Source organism: Erinaceus europaeus, chromosome 12, assembly GCF_950295315.1.
Source record: "Erinaceus europaeus chromosome 12, mEriEur2.1, whole genome shotgun sequence".
NCBI classification, from domain to species: domain Eukaryota; kingdom Metazoa; phylum Chordata; class Mammalia; order Eulipotyphla; family Erinaceidae; genus Erinaceus; species Erinaceus europaeus.
Window position 1 is genome coordinate 18442589 of NC_080173.1, and position 27031 is coordinate 18469619.

At 36.4% G+C, this 27031-nt stretch overlaps 1 protein-coding gene across 1 annotated transcript in view; it reads left to right on the top strand.

Moving 5' to 3' along the window:
* MDFIC2 (MyoD family inhibitor domain containing 2) overlaps positions 1-21995 on the top strand; it is a 128190-nt gene extending 106195 nt beyond the window's left edge. Inside the window, exons 3-4 of the mRNA XM_016188248.2 lie at positions 10654-10875; positions 21303-21995. Coding sequence (XP_016043734.1) covers positions 10654-10875; positions 21303-21562 — 482 coding nt within the window. The 3' untranslated portion in view covers positions 21563-21995. The remainder of the gene's footprint in view (positions 1-10653; positions 10876-21302) is intronic.
* The last annotated feature ends 5036 nt before the right edge of the window (positions 21996-27031 follow it).

Sequence of the window (27031 nt, forward strand, 5' to 3'; positions counted from 1 at the left end):
CAACAGGAGCAATGGATTTGTAGTGCAGGCATGCAGCACCAGCAATAAATCCGGAGGCAAAAAAAAAAAATTGTCAAATGTAAATAGATGTTCTCTGTCTATAGGATAGATTTGCACCTCTCCCAGTGTGCATTTGTCACACTGAAGATCATTGGTCTAAACCTCCGCTAGGATGCTTTTACGCCTTGTAAAAGCGTAACACATAACACATTGTGCACATGCAAGGAGCTATAGGAATTGTAAATAAGCATGTGGTTTGATCCCCACTTCCTTAATACACTGTCTCCTTGCCTTCCTCCTAGTGTGGTTTTAACTTCTGACCTCTCTAGGGCTTCTGTGCAGAGTTTCTCCCTATCCTACATTTGTATATATTTTTTAATTTAAATTTAATTTATTTGCCCTTGTTGTCTTTTTATTATTGTTGTAGTCATTACTGTTGCTGTTATTGATGTCATCGTTGTTGGATAGGACAGAGAGAAATGGAGAGAGGAGGGGGAGACAGAGAGGGTGAGAGAAATATAGACACCTGCAGACCTGCTTCACAGCCTGTGAAGGGACTCCCCTCAGGTGGGGAGCTGGGGGCTCGAACCAGGATCCTTACGCCTTACGCCGGTCCTTGCGCTTCGCGCCCGCTGTGCTACTGCCCGACTCCCTAGCCTACATTTATTTTTTTATTTTTCTTTTCTTTTCTGATTTTTTTTATTGGGGAATTAATGTTTTACATTCAACAGTAAGTACAATAGTTTGTACATGCATAACATTCCCCAGTTTCCCATATAACAATACAACCCCCACTAGGTCCTCTGAATCCTTCTTGGACCTGTAATCTCCCCACCCACCCACCCCAGAGTCTTTTACTTTGGTGCAATACACCAATTCCATTTCAGGTTCTACTTGTGTTTTCTTTTCTGATCTTGCTTTTCAACTTCGGCCTGAGAGTGAGATCATCCCATATTCATCCTTCTGTTTCTGACTTATTTCACTCAACATGATTTTTTCAAGGTCCATCCAAGATCGGCTGAAAACGGTGAAGTCACCATTTTTTACAGCTGAGTAGTATTCCATTGCGTATATGTACCACAACTTGCTCAGCCACTCATCTGTTGTTGGACACCTGGGTTGCTTCCAGGTTTTGGCTATTACAAATTGTGCTGCCAAGAATATCCTACATTTATTAAGATATCTCATGTGTGAACACTGAGGTATGGGTGCAAAGGTGCTGACAGGGATTCTCCAAAGTCTGTCAACTGACACACAACTTCACAACACAAAAGCAATAACCAGATATATAAGCTAAATGCAACCATCAGTCATCCAATAATACTTTTCTAAATTAATTTATTCATCTACAATTATAGAATGATCGTTTTTTAACTGCCCACTTCCATTAAACAAGGAAGATCTCAGGATTACTCATGAATCTAGTTGTTGAATAAAAAATTCCACAGAAAGACAGTGAATAGGAGAAACCTCCCACCTCTTGTGAGATTGTTGTACAGGTGTGCGATACTGGAGACTTGAATCAAAGTATTTTGAATTGGGGGGAAATATAGTGGTAAAATCTGCAAATGACTATAGATAGACTTTCAATCACTACTGGTATAAAAAGAAGTCACAGTCTAGTCAAACTAATTCTCAGACTGTGCAGATTATGGCAGTTTATCAAAGGGAAGGAGATGGAGTTCATGGTTCCATTTGGTGTAATGGAACTAGAACTTTGGTGGTGGTTTCAGTGAAATGGATACACATACAAAATGATTGGTATGGAACAATAACCCTAAAATCTTATAGCATCATATACCATTGTTAAATCAGTAGAAATTAGTCAAGATTCTTGGTAAGGAGACTTTGGTCACTGGAGCTATTGAGCTATTTAGCAATGGCTGGGTCCATTTTCTTTTCTTTTCTTTTCTTTTTTTTTTTTTTACTATTATGACCAGGGTCAATATTTTAGCACAAAAGAGAATTTTTTATTTTTTTTACCAGTATAAACTATATATTGTGAATGGGAAAGGAAAAGCAATGAAATGTGTGTTTGGTGGGGGCAGTAGGTAGCATAATGGTTATGCAGAAACTCTCATGCCTGAGGCTTCAGAGGCTCAAGTACAAGCCCTCATACCACCATAAGCCAGAGCAGAGCAGTGCTCTGGTAAATAAATAAATAAATAAATAAATAAATAAATAAATAAATAAAGGGGTCGGGCAACAGTGTAGCCTGTTAAGCGCACAGGGTGTGAAGTGCAAGGACCAGAGTAAAGATCCCAGTTTGAGACCCGGGCTTCCCACCTGCAGGGGGGTTGCTTCACAATCGGTGAAGCAGATCTGCAAGTGTCTATCTTTCTCTTCACATCTGTCTTCCCCTCCTCTCCCGATTTCTCTCTGTCCTATCCAACAACAGCTACATCAATGGTAACAATAACCATAATGACAAAGGCAACAAAATAGGAAAAAATGGCCTCCAGGAGCAGTGGATTCATAATGCAGGCACTGAGCCCCAGAAATAACCCTGGGGGCATAAATAAATAAATAAATAAATAAATACGATGAAGAAATAAAAGAAAGAATAACATGTGTTCAGGAAATGCATATAATGCTTATCAAGGAAAAAGAGTCAATTGTTAACTGAAAATAAAGACAATCTACATTCAGCATGTCCTGTCGATGAATTCATCAGTCATCTAAAGTTTATTTAATACTTATTTTCTACAAGATTCTGTGGTTGGTGCTGGAAATTCAAAAATATGAGTTTTTATTTATAGAAGCTCTTAACAGAAAGTGGAGAAGAAATGCAGGTAACAATTACTATAGTAAAAAAAAAACCTTGTAGTAAAGGTTATAATTATATAACTAACCTAGGCCTCTCACAATTCCCAAAAGGAACAATTAATAAAAGCTGGAATGGGAGGCATTATAGGAAACTTCATGTAAGGAATGATATTTGTGGGGGTTAATGGGTACTTTAGAAAATAGTAGTCAATATCTTATGAGATAGTTCTGGTTTAGAGTATACACTTAAAGTGCCTCTGAAGTAAATATCAGCAAAATTAATTTCCTGGAGAAAGGAAATTCAGGAACAAAGGATTTATTCTTTAGAATGAAGTATGCCCAGCTTATGTCCATGTACGTGGTGGTTTCATAAGTGTTTGAAATAGGAAGTTTGACTGTCATCAAATTAAGAAGATATAAATCTAAGTATTAGATTTTCCTCTTCAAACTTGGGTGAATTTTTACTAAAATCTCTGACCCTTCTTAAAGATAATACTTTGTAAAACTGTTGTGAGCCTCAAATGAAATAAAGCAAGTAAAAGACTTTAAATAAATTATATTGAAATAGTCAGTGAATAAATTGTGAGAGTTTTAACATAGAGGATATTTTAAATAATTATAGTTTAATTTTTAACATTATACTTAAACACCATAAAATAATCAGCTGCATATGTAATACCAATTATGATTTTATAGCCTTATTGGCTTCATTTATTTTTCTCTGAGTCCTAAACTTATTACTAAACCAAGTGCATCAAGCTATAAAAATTGCTAACTGATTTTTTTCTGAGACAACATAATCTTTATTTCTTGAGACACTTTATACAAACATTAAACTGAAGGCAACTGCATAAAAATTAAATGGAAACACATAATTGCAAACTGTTTTCATAACTGAAGGAGATTCAACCACCTCCTAGGAGTGAATCACTCCTTGTTATAGCTTATGATCTAGCTATAAAAGTATATCACTAACCTATGTCAGTCTACAGTTACAAGCATTGTAGCATTGTGGCAAGCAGAAAGCTGAGGTAATGACCTAGAAGGTTTTGGCAAATTCACACACTCGTGTGTGTGCACACACACGTTGGAATTACTTTACAAATTTCATGAAAGCTTGGGGAAAGAGTTTTGTTCAAATTTTCTCTTACTTTTTCCTGTCCTTTTCACCTTGAACACTCACTGCTAATACTGGTGAAACAGTATTCTTTTGCTTTTTCTCACTTTTAAGAGAAAAGATTGACTAAGACTGATTGAAAAGGCTTAAAATGTCCTCTTGTCATGCACCTTAATAAACATTTCATCTAGCACTTTAGAGTCAGAGCTTTAGTTGAAGCAGTTCAGAAGGCAAATCAAAACAGTGAGATGTAAGAACTGCTGCTTCCGCCTAAGTCTTTAAAAGACCTCTTCTAACCAAAGGAGGCATTTGAAAAGTCTTTGCATTTATTTTCTTTATTCTTATATTGTCAGCCCCAGAGCACTGTTTGTTTGTTTGTTTGTTTGTTTATAAAATGGAAACACTGACAAGACGAGAGGATAAGAAGGGTACAACTCCCACCATCAGGACTCCGGTATCCCATCCCATCCCCTGATAGCTTCCCTAATCTTTAACCCCTCTGGGAGTATGGATCCAGAGCTATGCTTTTAGATAGGTGATGCTGTTAGAAGGTTGGTCTTGAAATAAGTGAAAATTGCTATACTGGTTGTGTCTTTCTGCAAGACTGCCTGTGGTAAGAGCTGCATATACTTCCAGAACTTTGGTGGTGGGTGCAGTGCAGAACTATACCTCTGTAATCTTACAGTCTTGTAGACCACTATTAAAACACTATGAGAAAAAGAAAGGATTTTTTTAAAATATAAAGACAATTTGGCATTATGATAGATTAATGAGGAATTAGAAAATGAAAGAATGTTCAGAGAGTAACACGCTATTAATAATCTGTGTTCACATTGTGTGTGGTGTGCTTTGTTCTGCTTTTTAAATAATGAGTAATACAATCAGAACATTATTTCTAAAACATCATTTTGACTATAAGAAAACCTGAGAAGGGTTGTCACCGTAGCTGAGGTCAGTGGCAAATGAATTAGTTCAGATTTTTGAGGGCACAGATAATTCGACCTGAGTGGTAATTTTGAAACTGGAAAAATGGAAAACAATGAAAGAAACTGAATTCTATAATTCCCAAAACAGCCATAATTACCCAAACTGGAGAGAAATATGAGGGACTTCGCAAAAAGATGCACATTAGTTGTAAGGACTTATTTGGCTGGTAACTCAAATAAAATATTCCATTGTTAGTTACAAGTGTGAGATTGCAAAACTTTATCACAGTGAGCCTCTTGCAATTGTTTCATTAATTTCCTCAGCAACTAACACAGAGTCAGGATGTTTTCTGTTCAGTAAATTTTCCTGGCATAGACATTTGATGGCTAACTTCACAAATAAATATGTTGTAACTGTGGAGAAATACAACCTTCAAACAAAGGCGGGGCTCAAGGAAAGGAACCAAGACTATAACATCTTAAGAAACAAATGTATGGGAGTCGGGTGGTAGCACAGCAGGTTAAGCACATGTGGTGTGAAGCGCAGGGACCGGCGTAAGGATCCCAGTTCGAGCTCCTGGCTCCCCACCTGCAGGGGAGTCACTTCACAGGTGGTGAAGCAGGTCTGCAGGTGTCTATCTTTCTTTCCCCCTCTCTGTCTTCCCTTCCTCTCTCCATTTCTCTCTGTCCTATCCAACAACAATGACATCAATAACAACAACAACTACAGCAACAATAAAAAGACAAGGGGAACAAAAGGGAAAATAAATAAAATTTTTAAAAAAGAAACAAATGTATGTATTTTCAAGACATGTACTTATTTAAGTACTATGAGACAGGGTGAGAGGTGTGTGAGAGGGATAGGACTGGAGCACTATGCAGCATTAGGTGGTACCTGAGATTGAATTTATAACTCTGAGGGTCTAGGACATTAGAATTGAGGGTCTAGGACATTCAATGTTCTACCAGACTGGTCTGTCTCCCAGGGTCAGGATCAAATATCTTAAAGAGTTAAAGAAAAAATAGGAAGCAATAACAGAGACAGACTGGTTGGTTAGAAAGCTAGAACAAGAAAAGAACAAAAGAACAAGAAAACAAGAGAAAAAAACAAGAGAACAAGAAAAGAACAAGAGAAGAAAGGAGTAAAACAGAAGAGCAGATTCAGAGGAAAAGATGCTACTTATCAGAATTGGAAAGTGTATATAAAAGGCTCAACTAGAGAATATACAGATGTACCTATTAGAAAGTCACATTTAGTGATCAAAAATTAAAATCATTAAAATGTTTCCTTCATAACCTAAAGTAAATAAATTAATAGCTCCTGTCACAATGATTCATCTATTGCATGTGGATACTCAATAAATGTTAATTGAATTAAATTAATAGCATTTGCTCAATGGTAATAAAAAATTAATTAACTGTCTGTCTGTTCTGTTTCTTAAGTTTATGCCCACTGGTTCTGCAATTACATCTAACCCAAACTATGAATTTTCTACATCACCGATTTTCAAGCTATGCTTTCCTAAGAAATATAGCTGAGTTTATAATTTTTGTCCTAATTTTTTTGCTGAAAAATTATTTTCTCTAAGCTAATGTATAAATCCCAAATTTAGTTTCACAAGTTCCTTATTTAATTCAAAAATAGTTTTCTCTACAGAAGTTGTGATACCACTTTTTATGTGCTTCTCTTTTTAGCTTATGCTACTTTATACTACTTTGGGTACAATGTCAAATAACACCACAAAAGAAGGAGTCTGGGGAATTATTGTTAGCATCCATCTATAAAAGATGGAAGCTGTCAGTAACATTCACCCAAAAATTGTGACTCACTTCAGATGTCAGAATTCTGGGTTGAACAGACTGGATTCTGAGATGTGTGTATGTCAGATTTTCTAATGAGCAACAGATAGTTCCTACTGGGGAGTGAAAAAAAAATAAAAATATAAACAGAGATGTAGAATTAAAATAACTTTATGAATGGCAGTTTAACTTCTCCATAAAATTCGTTCAGTACAAGCCCAGAGTCTCCAAATGGTTTCCTAATGTAGCATACAACTTACATTCAAAATGCTATACTTAAAATTGTCATGAAATTAAAAAGAGACTCATATACCACTTGGCTTTACACCGTATTCTCCGCATGTTCCTACATTCCAGTAACCTCTATCCAACTTTTTTGTTACTGAATTAACTTTGTGTAAAAGCAATTTAAATTACATGCAGCCTGACTATGTGTGATAATTTGAACTGTTAATTAATTCTGTAAGCAAATAGCTGCTGTAATTTTTGTACCCATTAAGGTTTTGTTATCTATCAGTCCTTTTTGAGCTAATCTTTAGTGTATGTACAAAGCAGCTGTAACTGAACAGGCAAGATTCCCTGAGTGTGCAAAAAGGTGGTCTTGCTTGCATCGACTGCTCAGGAAAAGGTGCATATGAAAACTTACATTGTTTGCAAGGCTCAATATCAGATAAGGAGACATATCCTAGGGTTTCAGGTGAAGAGGATTTTGTCAATGTTTAGTCCAGCACTCAGAAAAAAAAAAAGATATAATCTAACAGTAAATCATGTAAAATTTCATATGATATTAAAAGACTAATGTTATAGTAAGTCCTTTTGAAATATTAAATTGCCTATAATCTGAGACCAGGGGGACCAGAAGCAACCAGTCTTGTCAGCATATAAGATATATTTATTTTTAAATAGAATTAAATAACACCAGTCATGGTCAGGGCTAGTATGGAATTCCTGCTTTGTTCATTTTCCTTCATGTTTCTTTTAAGCCATACCATTTGATACTACATATGCTGATAACAATTAAATCAGTACAACCAGTGCCACCTTGACATTCACTTTTGGATAGTGTCCAGAGATGCCAGGACTAGAATGTCAGACTTCCATCTCCAATACTCTGGTGAGACCTTTCCTAGGTCACAGGACTCCTATGTTCCATTTCAGATGGCTCACCTCCTGGGCAGAGTAAAAGAACCTAGATATAGACCAGGGCACATGAGATACGGCATACATGCACATGTATACATAATATATACCTTAAAGTAAAAGTTTGTAATAGTCTGCAGTGACTCAGTAAGTGCAACAAGTACAAAGACTTAAAAAAGACAACAGAAAGTACTTAATCAAATAGTTTTGACTTAGACCTAGATATCCTCTTTACCTACTTCCTATTTCACTTCCCTCAATCACTCTAAAGCTACCCTTGTCAGGTAAAGTAAGGACTACAAAAGCTGGATAAGAGCAAGAGATTGACACACTTTAAAGATGACCCTTTTGGTCACTACCAGGCCACACCATCATCCGGGGCCCTAGTCAGGTAATCCTGGGATTCCCATACAGATATGATGGACCTAGACCTTTAACAAATCCCTCTCTTCACCATCACTGGTCATCTCCATTAGAAGCATCAAAAACCCTCTTTGGGTCCTCTACAGGATGTTGCCCTCAGTGTAAAACAACAATGGTAGAAACTGCCCTACTCTCCAAAAGGAGTCTGGAGTCAACATACTCTGCCACTTGAGGAAAACTGGTCCTGACATGGGTGCTGCTAGAGTGCTCCTAGCTGTAACCATGGGATTCGAGTTCAAACCTGTGGGGATGCAGAGATTACACAGGCTCCTGTGGTAAGTATGAATATATATGGGCCCTAGGTCAGATCCATGGGGCTTACATTTAGCAGTATTTATATACTTTTCCCACATTTGGGAGCTTCTTTCTGCCTTGATCCAACTTTCTAAACTATTCTCAACTCTGACACTATCTTTCTAGACAAGATTTTCAGCTCACCTGCATGTTAGCTATCGGGCTCAGGCAAAAATTAGTAAAGTCATGGGCCCCTTGGAATATAGCTAAACTAGACTTCCTAGCTTCTGCTAACATGAAGACCCCAAATTTCATCTGCTATATTCTTACCTTTAGGTTCCTGATCATTAAACAATTTGTTCTGCTTTATATCTTAATGTTTTTCAGCCAGCAAGTTGCAGATCTTATCATGATTACAACCTGAATCCTAGAACCCCACCTCCCCAGAGCCCTACCCCACTAGGGAAATATAAGAACAAACTGGGGGTATGGATCAACCTGTCAACACCCATGTCTAACAACCAGTTCCCCCACCTTCTGCACCCCATAAAGATCTTTGGTCCATCCTCCCAGAGGGATAAACAATTGGGAAGCTTCCAATGGAGGAGATGGGATGTGGAGCTCTGGTGGTGGGAGCTGTGTGGAATTGTACCCCTCTTATTCCACAATCTTGTCAAACATTATTAAATCATTAAAAAAAAAACTTTTGTAATTCCTAAGGCCTTGTTCAAATCCTAGCTCTATCACTTACTAACAAAAAAGGAGCCATGGGAAACTTATCTAAATAAGCTAAGCCTTGGTTGCCCTCACTAATCTATTGGCTGATCAAGTCATATATTTTTCATCACTTGGGCAATATCTACCTCCAAGAGTTTTTGTGCTGCCTAAGCTAAATAAATTACAAAAATTCATGAAAGCAACAGAGATGAAGAAAGAGGAGAAAAGAGAGGCATGCAGTGGTTTGTTTTTCAACCTGGAAGATTTTGTTTCATAGGGAAAATTGACAATATTTACAGATGTTTTTGTTTGCTATGGATTAAGTGTCAGGTGGTGTCAATAAGAAGAGAGGACAGAGATGTTGATAAACTTTCTACCATTTTACACTAAAGGCTTAAAAAGATAAGTAGTTATCAGAAATATCAATAATACTTGAAGGTATAATTTGAATGTATATTTACTCATGATATTAGCTGTTTACTATAATTTTTGATTCCCAAGAATGTTAAATAAACTAATTACTATTTTTTTTCACCTCATCATATCCATCCTGACTTCCTTGGGCAGACAACCTCACCAGTGTGTCTCAGAACATCACCTCTTCAGAGCCCTGTCCCTATAGGGAAAAATAGAGACAGACTGGGGAGGGGGAGATTGACCTGCCAATGTCCATGTCCAGCAGAGAAGCAATTAAAGAAGCCCAAACTCCCACTTTCAGCAACCCATAAAGAATTTTGGTCCATACTCCCCAGAGGGGGAGAAATGTTAGGGGAAGGTGACCAGAGGGACCCAGAGAGAGAAAAGGGAAAAAAGGGAGGCCATTCAGAAGTAACAATAGGTCTAAGTGTAACTTAGAAAGGAAAGGAAACCAAAACCATAGAAAAAGTGGACAATATATATATTTACAGAAATAATAGTAAGTCCATATTTATGACCTGGAGAGAACTACTGTAATTTCCAGAGGAGGGAATGAAGACACAGGATTCTGGTGGTGGGAATAGTATAGACTCACACATCTCATAAATTTGTAAATAAATATTAAGTCACTAGTAAAAAAAATGATAGTGGCTTGACTGAGATTATACAAATTACTGAATAATGTTTTCCAGCACTTAAGGCTCACTGATATCTGCAGAGAACAAAAACCATGAAAGTTAGCTGTCAACATTCCTATTGATTTTGCGGAGCTAAGTAAATAAATTCCTGTGATTCTCCTCATTCATCAAAAAAGCAAACAAACAAACAAAAAACATCAAAAGAAGTAATTCAAATTGCTATGACAAGTAAAACTTGTAATGTGTGTAAAATTTTAGGCTTAATGCGCTCTTTAATTCTTACTTCTATTTCTATTCAAACTTATCCTATCCAATAATGTTTTGTTCTTTTAAGTCAGGCTTTATTGTTATAAAGGTCTAGAATGTAAAATTTCCTGCAAATTTCCTTTCTTAGACCATTAGGATATATCAACTTCGTAGATTTGTATATGTGTGTTTTCTTTCATTCATTCATTCATTCATTTTTTTTATCTAGGTATACAACTCACAAATGAAAAACATTCAGATGAAAAACCCATTAAAGCTATTGTTATAAATTCAGTATCTGAGTTCAGTATCACAGATGGACCAACCAAAGAAACCCCCAGTGAGAAAAAACTGTCAGAATCCAGCACATCACTGTCCTCCCTTGAAGAATGCCAAACGAAATTTTCCTACCTCCAAAATGATACTTCAGTTCATCAGAGAGACACTGATGGTATGTTTCTCAGAATCAACCCATCTCTAAATAAAGCTCCCCAGCCCCCAACCCCTGTAAAATCATCACATATGCTGTGGGGAGGGGTCTTTATGAATATTAAACAGGAAGACTTAGATCTGAAAACCCTGGTGAATGACACATGTCAAGGTCACTTTGCAATTACGAGGTGCTTGACAGATTGTTTGCTCTCAAAGCTGGGAGTCAAAGGCAGTGTTTAAAATAGCTGGGATAATGTGTTATGGGACGATAAAATAGATAAAGAAAAAAATGACAGAAAAGAAAAATGAAAAACTTTTCTCTCTTTTTGTTACTTAAACTATTAAGCTTGTGACTCTAGGTCAAGAGGAGAGAAAAAGACAGAGTAAAATGTTATTGAAGTACTAGAAATGTGTAAATATAGACTGTATAAAATATCAAAACGCTTACATCAGCAACCTGTGAAAAATGGCTGGTTTCTCTGGGTGATATCACTTCTTAAGCATTCTGTTTGATGCAAATCTACACCAAACCATTCCTGCATTTGACATAAAAGGCACATTCCATTTGCAAAGTCAATTTCAAGTTGATTTGCTACTAAATGATCAGAACAGTCAAGTTTAAAGTCATAGTCTCCGCATCAAACCATATGGGATTTTACTCAGGTTAACTTCACATGACCTTTACAAGAGGCTTAAACTACTCAAGAATTTTGTAGAACTAAACATTTATATTTGAAATAAGAGAAAACTTGATATTTCTCAGACAAAAATTTAGTAAGATATATAGTTTCTGTTCCATAATCAAATTCATATTAACTTTTTGAAAATAAGAAAAAAAAACAATAAACTTGGTTTAATAGGAACTTTGGAATCACATCAGCTTAACTTCTGTCTTTTAAACTTTATTAACTATACAAAACTGGAAACATTTTTATCATCTCTGACTCTCAGTCTCTCAGCTTTATAATAGGCTTAGTGACAGAATGCAGATGTTTTAAAGATCAAATAAAACATGCATAAAGAGTCCAAAGCAGAACCTTCCACAAGATACTCAGTTTTTGCTTTTATTATGTTTATGGTTTTAGAAAACAGGGTAACAGAAGATTTCTAAATATTATATTGTCTTTATGTATAGATATTGCCATGGTACTTTAGAACAAAAGCTATAGAAGATAATGTCAACAGTGAAGTGAAATGGAACTAAGCAATAGGACTCAGTGAGGACTATGGCAAAATGAGAAGCACTATACCTACTTAGCTTAAATTAGGGTTGACAGACCAAAAGTTGCTATATTTGGAGTGTTATGCAAAATATCCACATTTTTTATGTTGATAAAAAAATTCTGTTTCTTCCATGAAGCCCCATAGATCCCTGACACACAGTTTTTGTCAACTTTGCCCTGTAGACTGACAGATCATAACCTCAAATCCAAGATGATCCTCAAATTTATGGCTTTGTGAGATTCTGATAACAATCAGAATATCGGCAATGCTTAAGAGTTCTTTACAAAACCATTTTCAATGAGAGCAGTTTATCAGATTGTACTAGGGATGTATTAGTCTTACTCGTTAATAGTTATATATACATATATATATATATATATTACGATTCTTGATAATCCCAGAATTAGAAATTGCTATTGTGAGGATTAGCAAAATAGCTCACTTGAATAAGTGCGCCTGCTTTGTTATGCATATGTCATAGGTTCTAGCCTGGCCCCTGCCACATTGGAAGAAGTTTGGTGCTGTTGTGTTTTTCCCTCTCTTTATATCTCTCTCTGTGTGAAAAAACTGATCCGAAAAAAATTACCTGGATTGATGAAGTCTCAGAAATTACAAAAAGGAGGAGGAAGAAAGAGAGGGAGAGGGAGAAGCAATTGCATGTTTGCACTGTGTAACAAAAGAGACCTTGATAGCACTCTGGTTTGTCCTATCAGAAATCCTGGGAAAAAGAAAAAGGCCAGTACAGCTGGTATGATGCCTGAACTTTGTACTGTCATTCTCAAGAAAGAATAAGAAATTATTGTTCTACTAAAATGGAATCTATTATTCAAAAGAGTAACACTAAGGAAAAGAAGTTAATTATCTCTTTTCAAAAGAGCAAAGAATCTTGGTTTGGACTATTACTTTCTTAAGGACTAGGCTGAGTCTAGTATATGCTAGGAGCAGGTTACAGACTCTCCTTTCTTTCAACGTGAAAAAAACAAATAAACTATCCAGGTAAGAGACTTTGGTATCCAAACAAAATTTTTAAAAGGCAGGGGGAGAGTTAAAACATAAGAACTTAAACCCACAGGTAGTGATAAGAACTTCCATTACCCTAAATAGTAAACATCAAGGAAATCAAGAGTTAAGTCAGAGACACTTCATTTTTTAGAGAATTCTTGATAATAATTAATTTATGGATACAGAAATTGAGAGCTGGGGTCATTGTTCATACTGAGATAAATACCGAAATATCTTTCAGGAACAGCAGGGGAAACATAAGGGAAAAGAGAAGATTACAACCACTTTCATGTAGTTTGTGGTTAATTTATTTTCAAATGTATAAATGAATGCATAGGAATGGATGCTTAATTGCTAATATCTATTATTTATATACATTGCCCCACTTAAAACAGGAAGGAAAAGCCTCACACAATGCAGATTTTGTAAAATGTGTTACATCCATTAGCACAGTTCATGATGTGTGCACTGATGGGAATTTAAAAGCATCTTTACTGCACATCACACACTATGTGCTGTAACATTACTATTAAGTTGTGGCTCAACCTTGTGTGGTCCCCTTCCCAAATAAAATGGAAGAAAAAAAAACTCAGAACTTTATGTGTGTCTCTGCTTCTGTTTTTATGTTCTGATTGTAGAAGCATCCCTGTGGATAATAAAATCAGGGATACACATGATATTGGAAAACAGGCTTCTTAGCAAGAATCCTGAGAATACACCTAATTGATGTATAATTTTGAATTTGAGACATCTCATTCAGGTGGAAAAGGAAAATCACAAATACATGATACCACAAAAGAATAGTCTTAATTACACCATGGGCTACTGAATAAAATGATTACATTTTCTACACTGTAAATTTTATACAATTAAAATGCAGTAGTTTCACCTTATAAAATGTTTCAATTTTATAATTATTTCAGTTCATTTGCTCAGAAAGAAACATAAGCACAAATTTACTCAGTATCATCCAAATCAAGTCATTCTAGTTCTAAAGAACTGACTTGAATGTTAGTTGTGCTTGTCTGAATTTAAATAGATCTTGGCATATTAAATAGCTATTAAAATTGATAACATTAGGGATGATATTCCAACGAGAGAAAGAAATTTCAGTCACACTTTATGTATTCCCACTCTACTGTACAGACTTAAAACAGAGAGAGAGACAGCTTAATATTGTGGGAATGGGATCAATTTTTATACTTCTTGACCAAAACTTATAGTAATCAGTTGTAGTTCTTGCTTCATGCATCACAAGTTTCACAAGTTTCTGATAATTTTTCTATGATCACATATTAACCATTAGTATATCACAACCCTGCTTTGGGGTCAGATTCATTTTGCCTTCTCTTTCTCTCTTTTTTATTCTTATTTTGCTTTTGGGGAGAAGAATTACATTGCTTATCAAGAATCACTTCTGAAAGAACCATATTCTTGCTACTTTGAATAACAATTCCCATTGTGACAAAGGGTATGTTTCTAGAGTTGAAAATATTACAGAAAAGACAGTTGTCAGCAAAATAAGTTTCTTATCACACCTCTTAATCCCAGGAATCACAGTGGAATGATCTAAAACTGGGAAGACAATCAGGGAATATAGGCTTATGACTGTAAGTCTGACCTCAGGTACACATGTGGAAACTTCCCGTCTTGTTAACTTATCTACTATAATTAAACCTGATCCTTTCCAATGAGAAAGATTTTCGACTTAATTACTCAGCCCTCTGTTGTAAAGTTAGTACCTCAGGAGCTACATTAATCCTTCAGTGTCATTAGGGTATCACTTAGCATATTTACAGCCTTGATGTTCTAAAGGTACCATGGGGTATAAAGGAAAAAGAAAAAATCCCTAGGAAGGATTTTGTGGTAAATGCTTGCTCACAGCCAAACATCACTTTGGGCTGCATGGCCTACAGGGATTGGATTCATGGAAACCTTCTTCAGTCCAGGATCAAGTTGATAAACAGTGGGCAAGCAAGATGGACAAGAAGACTTCAGTGTTAGGAACCTATGCTAGATTGCCAGGTCATTCAAGACAGGGAATTGAATAAACAGAAACATGTTCTAGGGGGCAGGCAGTAGCACAATGGGTTAAGTGCACATGGTGCAAAGCACAAGGACCAGAGTAAGGATCCCAGTTCAAGTCCTCGGCTACCCACCTGCAGGGGGTTGCTTTACAACAGGTCTGCAGGTGTCTATCTTTCTCACTCCCTCTCTGTCTTCCCCTCAACTCTCCATTTCTCTCTGTCCCATCCAACAACAATGACAGCAATAACAACAATAATAACAACAACAATGATAAACAACAAGGGCAACAAAAGGGGGAAATATAGCCTCCAGGAGCAGTAGATTTGTTGTGCAGGCACCAAGCCCCAGCAATAACCCTGAAAACAAAAAAGAAAAAATGAGAGACAGAGAGAAAGAAAGAAAGAAAGAAAGAAAGAAAGGGATGTTTCAGAGGTATTAGAGGTGTAAAAGAAGAAAGTAAAGGAAACATTACAGCCACCCATAAAAATAGTAAAGCAAGAAAGCTCTTCCAGCTCTTGCCTGGGTTCTCCCAGATCACTAGTAGACCAATAGTACTGACACTAACTGATATAAATCTAGTTCACAGCAGAGTGGGGATAAATAAAATGTGTCTGAAACTCCACTCTCTAGTCAGAATATTTCCCTAATTCCAAGGATTTAGCATGGAAGTAAAATAAGTAACAGACTAAGGCCATCTTGTTGTCTGTACTATGAAGAAAAATAGGGGCTATTTCAACAAAAAGGTGATTTAGAGGGATAGTGTCTTTATTTATTATTGGATAGAAACAGAGATAAATCCAGAGGGGAAGGGAGATAGAGAGAAAGAGAGAGAGAGAGACCTGCAGCACTGTTTCACTATTTGTAAAGCTTTCCCCCTTTCAGGTGGGAGCCAGAGGCCTGAACCTAAGTCCTTGTGCATTGTAACGAACATATACATTCAATCAAGTGTGGCACCACCTGGTCCTGAAGAGAGAGTGTGTTAATATAAAGACCTAAAGGCTCAGCAAGAGTTAAAGTTGTTGGGAAGATAGTGTATCACAAGCAGAAAGTACAGCATGTAGAATGGCCCTGGACTAAGTGTGTCTATCCCAGGAACAGAAATGTATCCAGTACAGCAGGAATATGTCCACTAATGAACAGAGAAGGACTGAAAGAAAATAAGCAGGAACCTGGTAGTGCAGGGGGTTGCAGGCTATGGGCAAGGGTTTGGGACTTGCTCTAGATCAGGATTAGAAAATATAAGGAGAGTGGGAGGGGGGTGGGCTGTCGTGCATAGGTTAAGTGAACAGAGTACAAAGCACAATGACCTGCTCAAGGATCTTGGTTTGAGTCCCCAGCTCCTTATCAGCAGGAAGGTCAATTCACAAGCAGTGAAGCAAGTCTGCAGGTGTCTATGTTTCTCTCTCCTTCTCTATCTCCCTCCCCTCTCCCCTCTCAATTTCTCTCTGTCCTACTAAGGAAGGAAGAAAGGAAGGAAGGAAGGAAGGAAGGAAGGAAGGAAGGAAGGAAGGAAGGAAGGAAGGAAGGAAGGAAAAGAGGGAGGAAGGAAGATGGCCACCAGGAACAATGGATTCTTGGTGCAAGCACCAAGCACCAGCAATAGGCCTGGAGGGAAAAAAAGAAAAGAAAGAAAGAATGAATGAAAAATAAAAGAAATATAAGAGGAGTCAGTGAATTAGAAAATGGGGTCATGTGCAAGCAGTCTTCTGGACAGGAGGTTTCTGCTGTCAGTTGATGTTTGATGATCATAAACTTACATGGTGACATTGGAGGAGAATAAAGGCTTATGCAAATCTCACAATCAGTAGGAGACAGTGAAGAGTTGCATGCAAGTGTCCAGTGAGGGTAAAGAAAAATGGGAATGAAAATTTCTAGATTCAGGAGCTACAAGAGAAACTATAAGCAAAACAGATTTGTAGGACTGGAGAAATAGGAGGTCTGTGATGCAATTTGGCCTTGGTAAGTGTGAGATGTTTTGAAAACATTGCAGAAGAGACATGAAATAATGCATGCCATACTCCTGGATTAAAATAGCCAATAAAACTAGTGCTAAGCAGGAAATATGACTTTGAATATTGCGCTTATTAAACATTTAAATCAGCAGAAATAGTTCAATTAAAGAAAGATATACTCATTCAGTTGAATGGGAAGTCCAACTATCTTTTCAAACAGCAGCAAATCCCTTCAGCAGCTTATGTGCAAACACAATTGCCAATATACAAAACAGCTTTGTAGAATTATCTAATTTGTCTTTTAGAAAAGTGTAGAACATACCTAAAAGTCTAGGGAAAAATATGTTTTCAATTAATTAATGTTGCTGTGGCTTTTTAGGGCCAAGAGGCTTTGCCTTTTATAACCAAATAAAATGGAAACATTTATCAACAGAAAAAAATGTACTGTATTAATTACAGAATGAAGAGAGATTGGAAAAAATAAATGTCAATTTAGTCAAAGGATTAGACCAAAACATTCTTTGTCAAGAAAATCTACAGTATACATTAGAAGAATACATATACCTATACAGTGTACATTGAAACATAGACCTCCAGAGTTTGCCAAACTGAAGGAACATTGGCAAGAGAAATTGAGTCAAAAGGTTATATGCCCTCAGGATTCATATAAGGTCACTTTACAAAGGGGTTCTTCACACACACTCTAAGAGAAACACAAATCTCACAAGTTACCCTGTCTCCAACCTAACTTGCTTCCAAACCAAACTTTCACTCTCACACCTATAACAGTTAATATTTAGTGGATATATATAAATATATATATAGTCAGAGCCTGCATAAGTACTGTGAACCTCCAGGCTGAGGTCATATGTGTTATCATTATTATTATTATTGGATATTTTGTATCAAGCACCTTTTATTACCTAGAGCTTCTGTAGTAGGAGCCTTGGCGTTGGTAAAACTGATGAAATTTTTTGCCCCATGTCTTTGAACACCAGTACACCCTATTCAAGTGCGTATGCAAGCTAGTCTATGTACTATATACTAACTTGCTACTGAATTTTTATGTGTGGATGCACTCTTAAAGAGAGAGTGGGCTGGACATACACTAGATACTTGTGCTAATAAATTATTCCTGATATGGTGAAGAAATATGTACACTATGGTGTTATTATATAATATTCTACTTGGGGGAGTCCGGCGGTAGCACAGCGGGTCAAGCGCACTTGGCGCAAAGCGCAAGGACTGGCATAAGGATCCTGGTTCGAGCCCCCGGCTCCCCACTTGCAGGGGAGTCCCTTCACAGGCGGTGAAGCAAGTCTGCAGGTGTCTATCTTTCTCTCCCCCTCTCTGTTTTCCCCTCCTCTCTCCATTTCTCTCTGTCCTATCCAACAACAACGATGACATTAATAATGATTACAACAGTAAAACAACAAGGGCAACGAAAATAAATAAATAAATATTTTTTAAAAAAGAATATTCTAATTGGGAGTCGGGCAGTAGTGCGGTAGGTTAAGCACCGGTGGCACAAAGTGCGGGGACCAGCGAAAGGATCCTGGTTTGAGCCCCCCGATCCCCAACTGCAGGGGGGTCGCTTCACAGGCGGTGAAGCAGGTCTGCAGGTGTCTATCTTTCTCTACCCCTCTCTATCCTCCCCTCCTCTCTCCATTTCTCTCTGTCCTATCAAACAATGACAACAATAACAACAATAATAACTACAACAATAAAACAAGGGCAACAAAAGAGAATATATATATACATACATACATATATATATGTATATATATATATATATAATAGAATATTCTACTTAAAATAAAAAAGATGCAAGGTAATGGCCACAGTACACACAATAACGATACATAAAACTCTAAAATGATCATCAAGGTCATGTTGTACTTCTTTACCATCAGCATACTGGGAAGAAAGAAAAGGAGGGTAAGGCTCAGGAATGAAGGGAAAGGGGTGACACAAGAAGAACAGAAAGTTCATATTAAATAAATGTAGGGCTTACTTTATAGTGTACTTCAAAGAAATTAAAATGATTTTCCTCGAAATATATGCTCAGTATCAGAAGATAGCTCATCTAGTGCTTTACTATGTGTGAGGTCCTGGGTTCAAACCCTGTCATCACCACATACAACAATGAAGGAGCACCATAAATGACAGAGCAGTGCCACAATGTCTAGCCTTTTCTCCTCTCTCTCTCTCTCTCTCTCTCTCTGTCTCTCTCTGTCTCTCTCTCTCTTTCTCTATACCGCCCTCACTCCCTCTAGTATAAAACAAAAAAAAAGGTGAAAAGGCTGGTCCAGAAGTACATACAGCCTGAGTGCTACATTCAAGATAACTGATAGATAGATGGGCACACAGACACAGATACTGCTTAGAGCAAATGTTTGGGTTTTTTTTTTTTTTTCTAAAAATGGAAAAATCTGTAAATAGAAAGAGGAAACATTTCTGGAACTTGTTAAAAGGAAATTAATGGTGCTCCAACACTAACAGATGACAGAAAACAAAGATGTCTCCTACGGGCTTGTATACTCTTAGTAAACTGAAGTAGAGAAACCTACACGGAAAGTCCAATTTACATGGTGAGAGCCCAATCTTAATTAACTGATGAGTTACTCAAAAGGGAGTTTTTTTTTCTCCAATTCATGATATTATATGACCTTCAACAATCCAAAATCTTCAGGATGCTTATTTTAATTAAATAGATGATATATCACACTAATATTTACCTGGCCTTTTATAAAATCCTCACATATTTTTGAAACTACTTAACTTATTTTAAAAAAGAAATTTCATAATTTTAACAAGAGAATAGTTCTGTCTTTTAACTAATTCCCTTTATGGAAACAAAAAATATAATAATCTATAACCAATCACAGCTGCTTGGCTAGAATTACCAAAATTACCAATTACTTTCAGTGCCTTAGAGATACCTTTTTATATTTCTACAAGTCTACACAGTAAATTTTTTTTAATTTTCTTTTTTTCTTTTTATTCTTTTTTTTTTAATTTAATTTTTTGTTTATAAAAAGGAAACACTGACTAAAGCATAGGCTAAGAGGGGTACAACAACTTCACACAATTCCCACCACCAGAAGTCTGTAACCCATCCCCTCCCCTGATAGCTTTCCTATTCTTTAACCCTCTGGGAGTATGGACCCAAGGTCATTGTGGGATGCAGAAGGTGGAAGGTCTGGCTTCTGTAATTGCTTCCCCACTGAACATGGGTGTTGACAGGTCAATCCATACTCCCAGCCTTAGACAGTAAATTTTTAAACCAATATTCTTAAAGAAAATTGGTAAGATTTTTACGCTTCTAGGCAAATGATGATGTATTTAATTTAATTTGAATATAAAATCAAGGTTTTAAAGAATAAAAGAAAAATCAAGACTTTACATAGCAGGGAGAAAAGAGATACAGGGACTGGAAAATAAAACAAACAAAGAAAAAAATATGGCAATTGAAAATAGTACATTATGGGGCCAGGTGGTGGCCCACCTGGTTGAGTGCACATATTACAATGTGCAAGGACCCAGGTTCGAGCCCTAGTCCCCACCTACGGGGGAAAGCTTTGCTAGTGATGAAGCAGGGCTGCAGGTGTCTCTCTCTCTCTCTCTCTCCCTATCTCCCCTTTCCCTCTCAACTTCTGGATGTCTCTATCAAATTAATAAAAGATAACATAAGAAAGAAAAAGAAAACTTAAAAATTGTAAATTATGCTTCAAAATGTGCTTATACTTGAATATGGGTGTGGTGAATTGATGGGAATTAATATCAAACAAATAAGATGTCATGTGACAATAAACTAGAAATATACATAGTCTCAACTTGTACCCAAGTCTAATTGCTTTTGAAAACTTTCTATAATGGGGAGGGGTTGCTACTTTTTGTACAGTTACAAGATTTTCAGAGAGGTAGGAATTTGTGGATTCCCAGAAGCTCTGCGAGCAAAGTAAATAAAAGAGTTTAGAAAAGTGACAGCACTTTAAATAACTATATTATGTGGAATCAACAGGAAATACTCAGGAAGTTAATGAAACAATTACTTGAGTAGAGTGAGTTCTAGCATGGGGTGGGAGCTTGAGAGAATAACCTTGTCCACTACCCCATGGATAAATAACTTTAATACAAGGACATACAGATATCAAGCTTACGAATACAGATGCCTGTCTTTCATAGATGACATTTCTCTCCATCCTGCCATTACTAATTGTCTTTCTTCTTTAAACAGATGAGTGTGCCTCTCTCATCCTTACCTGTCTGTTTTGCCAGTTTTGGGATTGTCTCCTGATGCTCCCAGATATATGTGAAACATTATGCACCAATTTATGCTGCCCTTCTCATGGATATCACCACACCTCTGATGAAAGCCATTCTCGGAGTGACTGTAATTGCAACTGTGACGTGGACTGTAGCCTTTTTGAATCTTGCCATGAGACCAGTGAATGCCTGGAGTTAGCCATGGAAATTTCAGAAATCTGTTATCGTTAGGACAAAGAGACAGCCATGTTCTAGCAGATCTTTTGGCCCCAAAGGGACATCAGTGACAATAAGACTGTGATTTCCATGTGCTGAAAAGTAAGGACTACTGCACATTTCTTGGATGCTATAGAACATTTTATTCTGCACCTGTCTGGAAAAGCTAGTATTGTCAACTCAATGATCTCATTCCAAATTTCACAATCGCATAGCTTGTTGAAAAATAAAATCTTGATCACATGTGAGGAATACATCTTAAATGCCTCTTAAATGCCACAGGTACACAGCATTGCTTGACTATAAAAGAGCATGCAAAACCACTGTAATTGTAGTCACTGGCTTGCATCGTGGATTCTACTTCATTCACAAATTCAGGACAAATTATTGCATTCTTTCAGGATTGACATACATTAGCTTGTCTCTCAAGTGGACTCATGCATAAACATTATGCATTGTTGGTTATTATTAATAATGTATTGTATAACATCATTTTGTAATTAAAAATTTATTTATACAGTCTCTTAAAATTCACTTATATGTACAGTTTAGATAGAAAAGGGAATTAAATGAATTAGAAACCATGTTCCTGTAATTACAACAGATGTCTCTAAGACATCTCCAGTGAATTTTGAATATGATGTGCTTTGAGAGACTACTGTAATTCTAGATCATGTTATTATATGTCTACAACTATGCCATAACAGATTATGCATATTCTTAATTTGTTTCAGAAAGTCTCTACTTTATTCTAATGAGTACAAATGGGAATTATATGCAAGTTTCAAGAAAATAATCCCAGATAATCAATTTTCTTCATTTCTGTTTGTCAAGTGCAGTAACAGGATACTAATCAGAATCCATTCATTTTACTAAGCTATTATTTTCAGACACCCAAAAGAAATACACATGCAGGTACTTATTCAGGACCAGATTTCCCAATACTACATATGCTTCATAAACCATCATTTTTTCCTTTCCTCTAATAATTAAAAATTATCATTATCACTTACTTGTACTAATTTAAAAGTTTGAAGATTTGATATTAGCTGAGAAGTTCTATTTAAACCCACTGAAATACTTTGATGAGAAAAATAAACTAGAATACAGTTACTTTGAAACCTGCTTCTGTAGGCATGACTTTGCTCATTAATATGTGCTATATATTCCCATGGAAATATCACAATATATTCACTCACTGCAAAAAAAAAAAAGAAAAAGAAAACATAGTATGTAAAACAACACAAAAGTAAAATGGAAAGTCAAGGGTACTTCTTGTATCTTAGACAAAACTAATTTTAAAGACCTGTTTTTATTTACCTTTAGTAATTCCAGGTAAAAGCAACATTTTTTTTTCTTTCTGTGATGCACTAGCACATTTCTCCACTCCAACATATCCCTCTGTATTCAAAATTATTAATCTACAAAATATTTGAAAGCCGCCTCTAAAAAGGTTTTTATCTGTTCTTGCCTTGTTCCTAATAGCAGAGTGTGTATCCATATAAGTGTTGCTACATTCCTGTATGCCTATTGTGTTATTCATAGAGCATAGAAGTGCACTATGTTCCTTGTGAAACACTTCTCTCCACTGCTTAAAGCTGGGATACAACTTTATAATCTGCATGTAGAACTTTTAGAGCGTTGGGGCGGAAAACCAGATTCTTAGAACAGGAAGGAAACTTTTAGTTGTTCTTTCTGTTATCCAATTCTTTTATAAGGCAGAGTTTCCATAAACTCAAAGCCTTAGAGTGAATAAACAGAAGTATTGGAACACAAAATAGATATCTAGCATTTTAACCACACTAGGTCACACCACAGTAGCTCCAATTCAGCAAGTGTACAACAACAACAAAAGGCTATTCTGATTATTCAAGTATTAAAATACCAACAGAATGGCTCAAAAACAATTACAAATTTTAACCTGTTTAGTGCTTTTCCCATTGCACCAGACACTCTGGCTCTCTCCGAGCAAACACTCATCACTTCCCCCTGGGTCAACGATCATAAAAAGAGAATAGAGCACCTGATTCTGACCCTGCAGGAATCTCTGGGATTCTGTCCCAGTAGTATACTATATGGACTATTGATTAGGCCATGGCATATGATGTTGAGTTTTTTGTCCACCACCCCCTATTCTTTTTTTGTCTACAAACTCTCAAATTATGCAAGATTATTCATTTCAAATGTGAATTGAGTGTTTGTCAATTAGAAACATAAAAATCACCAGGTCTTTTTTACAATGTGGTCAGAATATTCTAAGATTTCTGTGTGGCCACACTTTCCATGGTTTGTTAACTTGTTATTCACTTCAGAATTCGGCATGCTACAACGTAAGGGGTTGGTTATACAAAGTGTGAAATTCCTGTTCTTTATAACCAATAATAAAACATCATCCTTTTTTGCAAACATGAATGGCTTTCTCAGTTGAATTCTTACATAAATAAAGGATGCATTGATTGTATAATGAAATTGTAGAGGTAATAAATGAGAAAGAAGTGTGTTTATTGATTAAATACAAATATCAGGATTTGAGAAAGCTTTTTTTTTGACAATCATGAAAGTCTATGATTATAAATAAAGATAATATGATTATTCAAGGTGGGCTTCCTAAGGAAACAGAATACTGTGATTTAGGAAGCACACAAGATAAGAGAGATTGGAAAACATAAAAATAAACCTTTATAGAGAGGTAAGATCAGATATTTTCCTACAACAATATAGCCAGACAGTTACATTGTCTTACTTTGCTCTGTAGACTTTTATTAAACGATCACTTCTCCAAAAGCCTACAAAATGTGGAAAGCAGCAAAGAAATGAACTTACATTTAACTTGCTAATGAAATCTTCCTATTACACAAGCTGGTAGGTCTACAAAAGTAATTATCACTGCTGGACAATCAAAGTTAACACAGCAGAATTTGCTACAGATTTTTTTTTCAACGTGCAAGAAAGCATATTCAGGCAGGGAAACTTTAAAATAGAAACCTTGCATGAAGGTATATGAAGCATTTTTTCCCAAGGATAAGTGTTTAAGTAGAAATGTTTGAAGAATAGAATGTATTACTTGATGGTTTCTTCCTATACACTATGGAGGGAAATGCATAACTAAGTAGTGTGATGATAAAAAAAATTGACCACTGAACACTAATTCTATAGATCATACAAACTTAAGACCTCTGATACAATGTAGATAGTTGATTTAAAAGTCTGTTGGGTTTATTTGAAGAGGATATCTAAATTAAAGCCTAAACAGTAATGGTAAGGAAAATAACTGGCAGAACACAAGATGTTCATGCCTGAGGCTCCTGGTCCCCAAGTCCTGATGATGCCACATGTGCCAGACCGGTGTTCATGAACTGGTAATCATTAAGATTTCCATCACAGCTAATGAAATTGAAACAGTTATCAAAAATCTCCCCAAAAATAAAAGTCCTGGACCAGATGGTTTTACAAATGAATTCTACAAAACCTTCAAAGAAGAACTAATACCTCTACTTTTAAAAGTCTTCCAGAAAATTGAAGACACTGGAATACTCCCTGCCAGCTTCTATGATGCCAACATCACCCTGATAACAAAAGCAGACAGGGACACAACCAAAAAAGAAAACTACAGACCAATATCTCTGATGAACATAGATGCTAAAATATTGAACAAAATTCTAGCCAACCGGATACAGCAGTATATCAAAAAGATTGTTCATCATGACCAAGTGGGGTTTATCCCAGGCATGCAAGGTTGATTTAATATACGTAAATCAATCAATGTGATCCACCACATCAACAAAACCAAGACCAAAAACCACATGGTCATATCAATAGATGCAGAGAAAGCTTTTGACAAAATACAACATCACTTTATGATCAAAACACTACAAAAAATGGGAATAGATGGAAAATTCCTCAAGATAGTGGAGTCTATATATAGCAAACCTACAGCCAACATCATACTCAATGGTGAAAAACTGGAAGCATTTCCACTCAGATCAGGTACTAGACAGGAATGCCCACTATCACCATTACTATTCAACATAATGTTGGAAGTTCTTGCCATAGCAATCAGGCAGGAGCAAGGAATTAAAGGGATACAGATTGGAAGAGAAGAAGTCAAACTCTCCTTATTTGCAGATGATATGATAGCATACATGGAGAAACCTAAGGACTCCAGCAAGAAGCTTTTGGAAATGATCAGGCAATACAGTAAGGTGTCAGGTTACAAAATTAACATTCAAAGTCAGTACATTCCTCTATGCAAACACTAAGAAGAAATTGAAATCCAGAAATCAATTCCTTTTACTATAGCAACAAAAACATTAAATATCTAGGAGTAAATCTAACCAAGGAAGTGAAAGACTTGTATACTGAAAATTATGAGTCACTACTCAAAGAAATTGAAAAAGACACAAAGAAGTGGAAAGATATTCCATGTTCATGGGTTGGAAGAATTAACATCATCAAAATGAATATATTACCCAGAGCCATCTACAGATTTAATGCTATCCCCATCAAAATCTCCAGCACATTTTTTAGGAGAATAGAAAAAATGCTACAAATGTTTATCTGGAACCAGAAAAGACCTAGAATTCCCAAAACAATCTTGAGAAAACAGAACAGAACTGGAGGCATCACACTCCCAGATCTCAAGTTGTATTATAGGGCCATTGTCATCAAAACTGCTTGGTACTGGAACATGAATAGACACACTGACCAGTGGAATAGAATTGAGAGCCCAGAAATGAGGCCCCACACCTATGGACATCTAATCTTTGACAAAGGGGCCCAGACTATTCAATGGGGAAAGCAGAGTCTCTTCAACAAATGGTGTTGGAAACAATGGGTTGAAACATGCAGAATGAAACTGAATCACTGTATTTCACCAAATACAAAAGTAAATTCCAAGTGGATCAAGGACTTGGATGTTAGACCACATACTATCAGATACTTAGAAGAAAATATTGCCAGAATTCTTTTACGCATAAATTTCAAAGACATTTTCAATGAAACGAATCCAATAACAAAGAAGACTAAAGCAAGTATAAACCTATGGGACTACATCAAATTAAAAAGCTTCTTCACAGCAAAAGAAACCACTACCCAAACCAAAAGACCCCTCACAGAATGGGAGAAGATCTTTACATGCCATACATCAGACAAGAGTTTAATAACCAACATATATAAAGAGCTTGTCAGACTCAACAACAAGACAACAAATAACCCCATCCAAAAATGGGGGGAGGACTTGGACAGAATATTCACCACAGAAGAGATCCAAAAGGCCGAGAAACACATGAAAAAATGCTCCAAGTCTCTGATTTTCAGAGAAATGCAAATCAAGACAACAATGAGATATCACTTCACTCCTGTGAGAATGTCATACATCAGAAAAGGTAACAGCAGCAAATGCTGGAGAGGTTGTTGGGTAAAGGGAACCCTCCTGCACTGCTGGTGGGAATGTCAATTGGTCCAACCTCTGTGGAGAACAGTCTG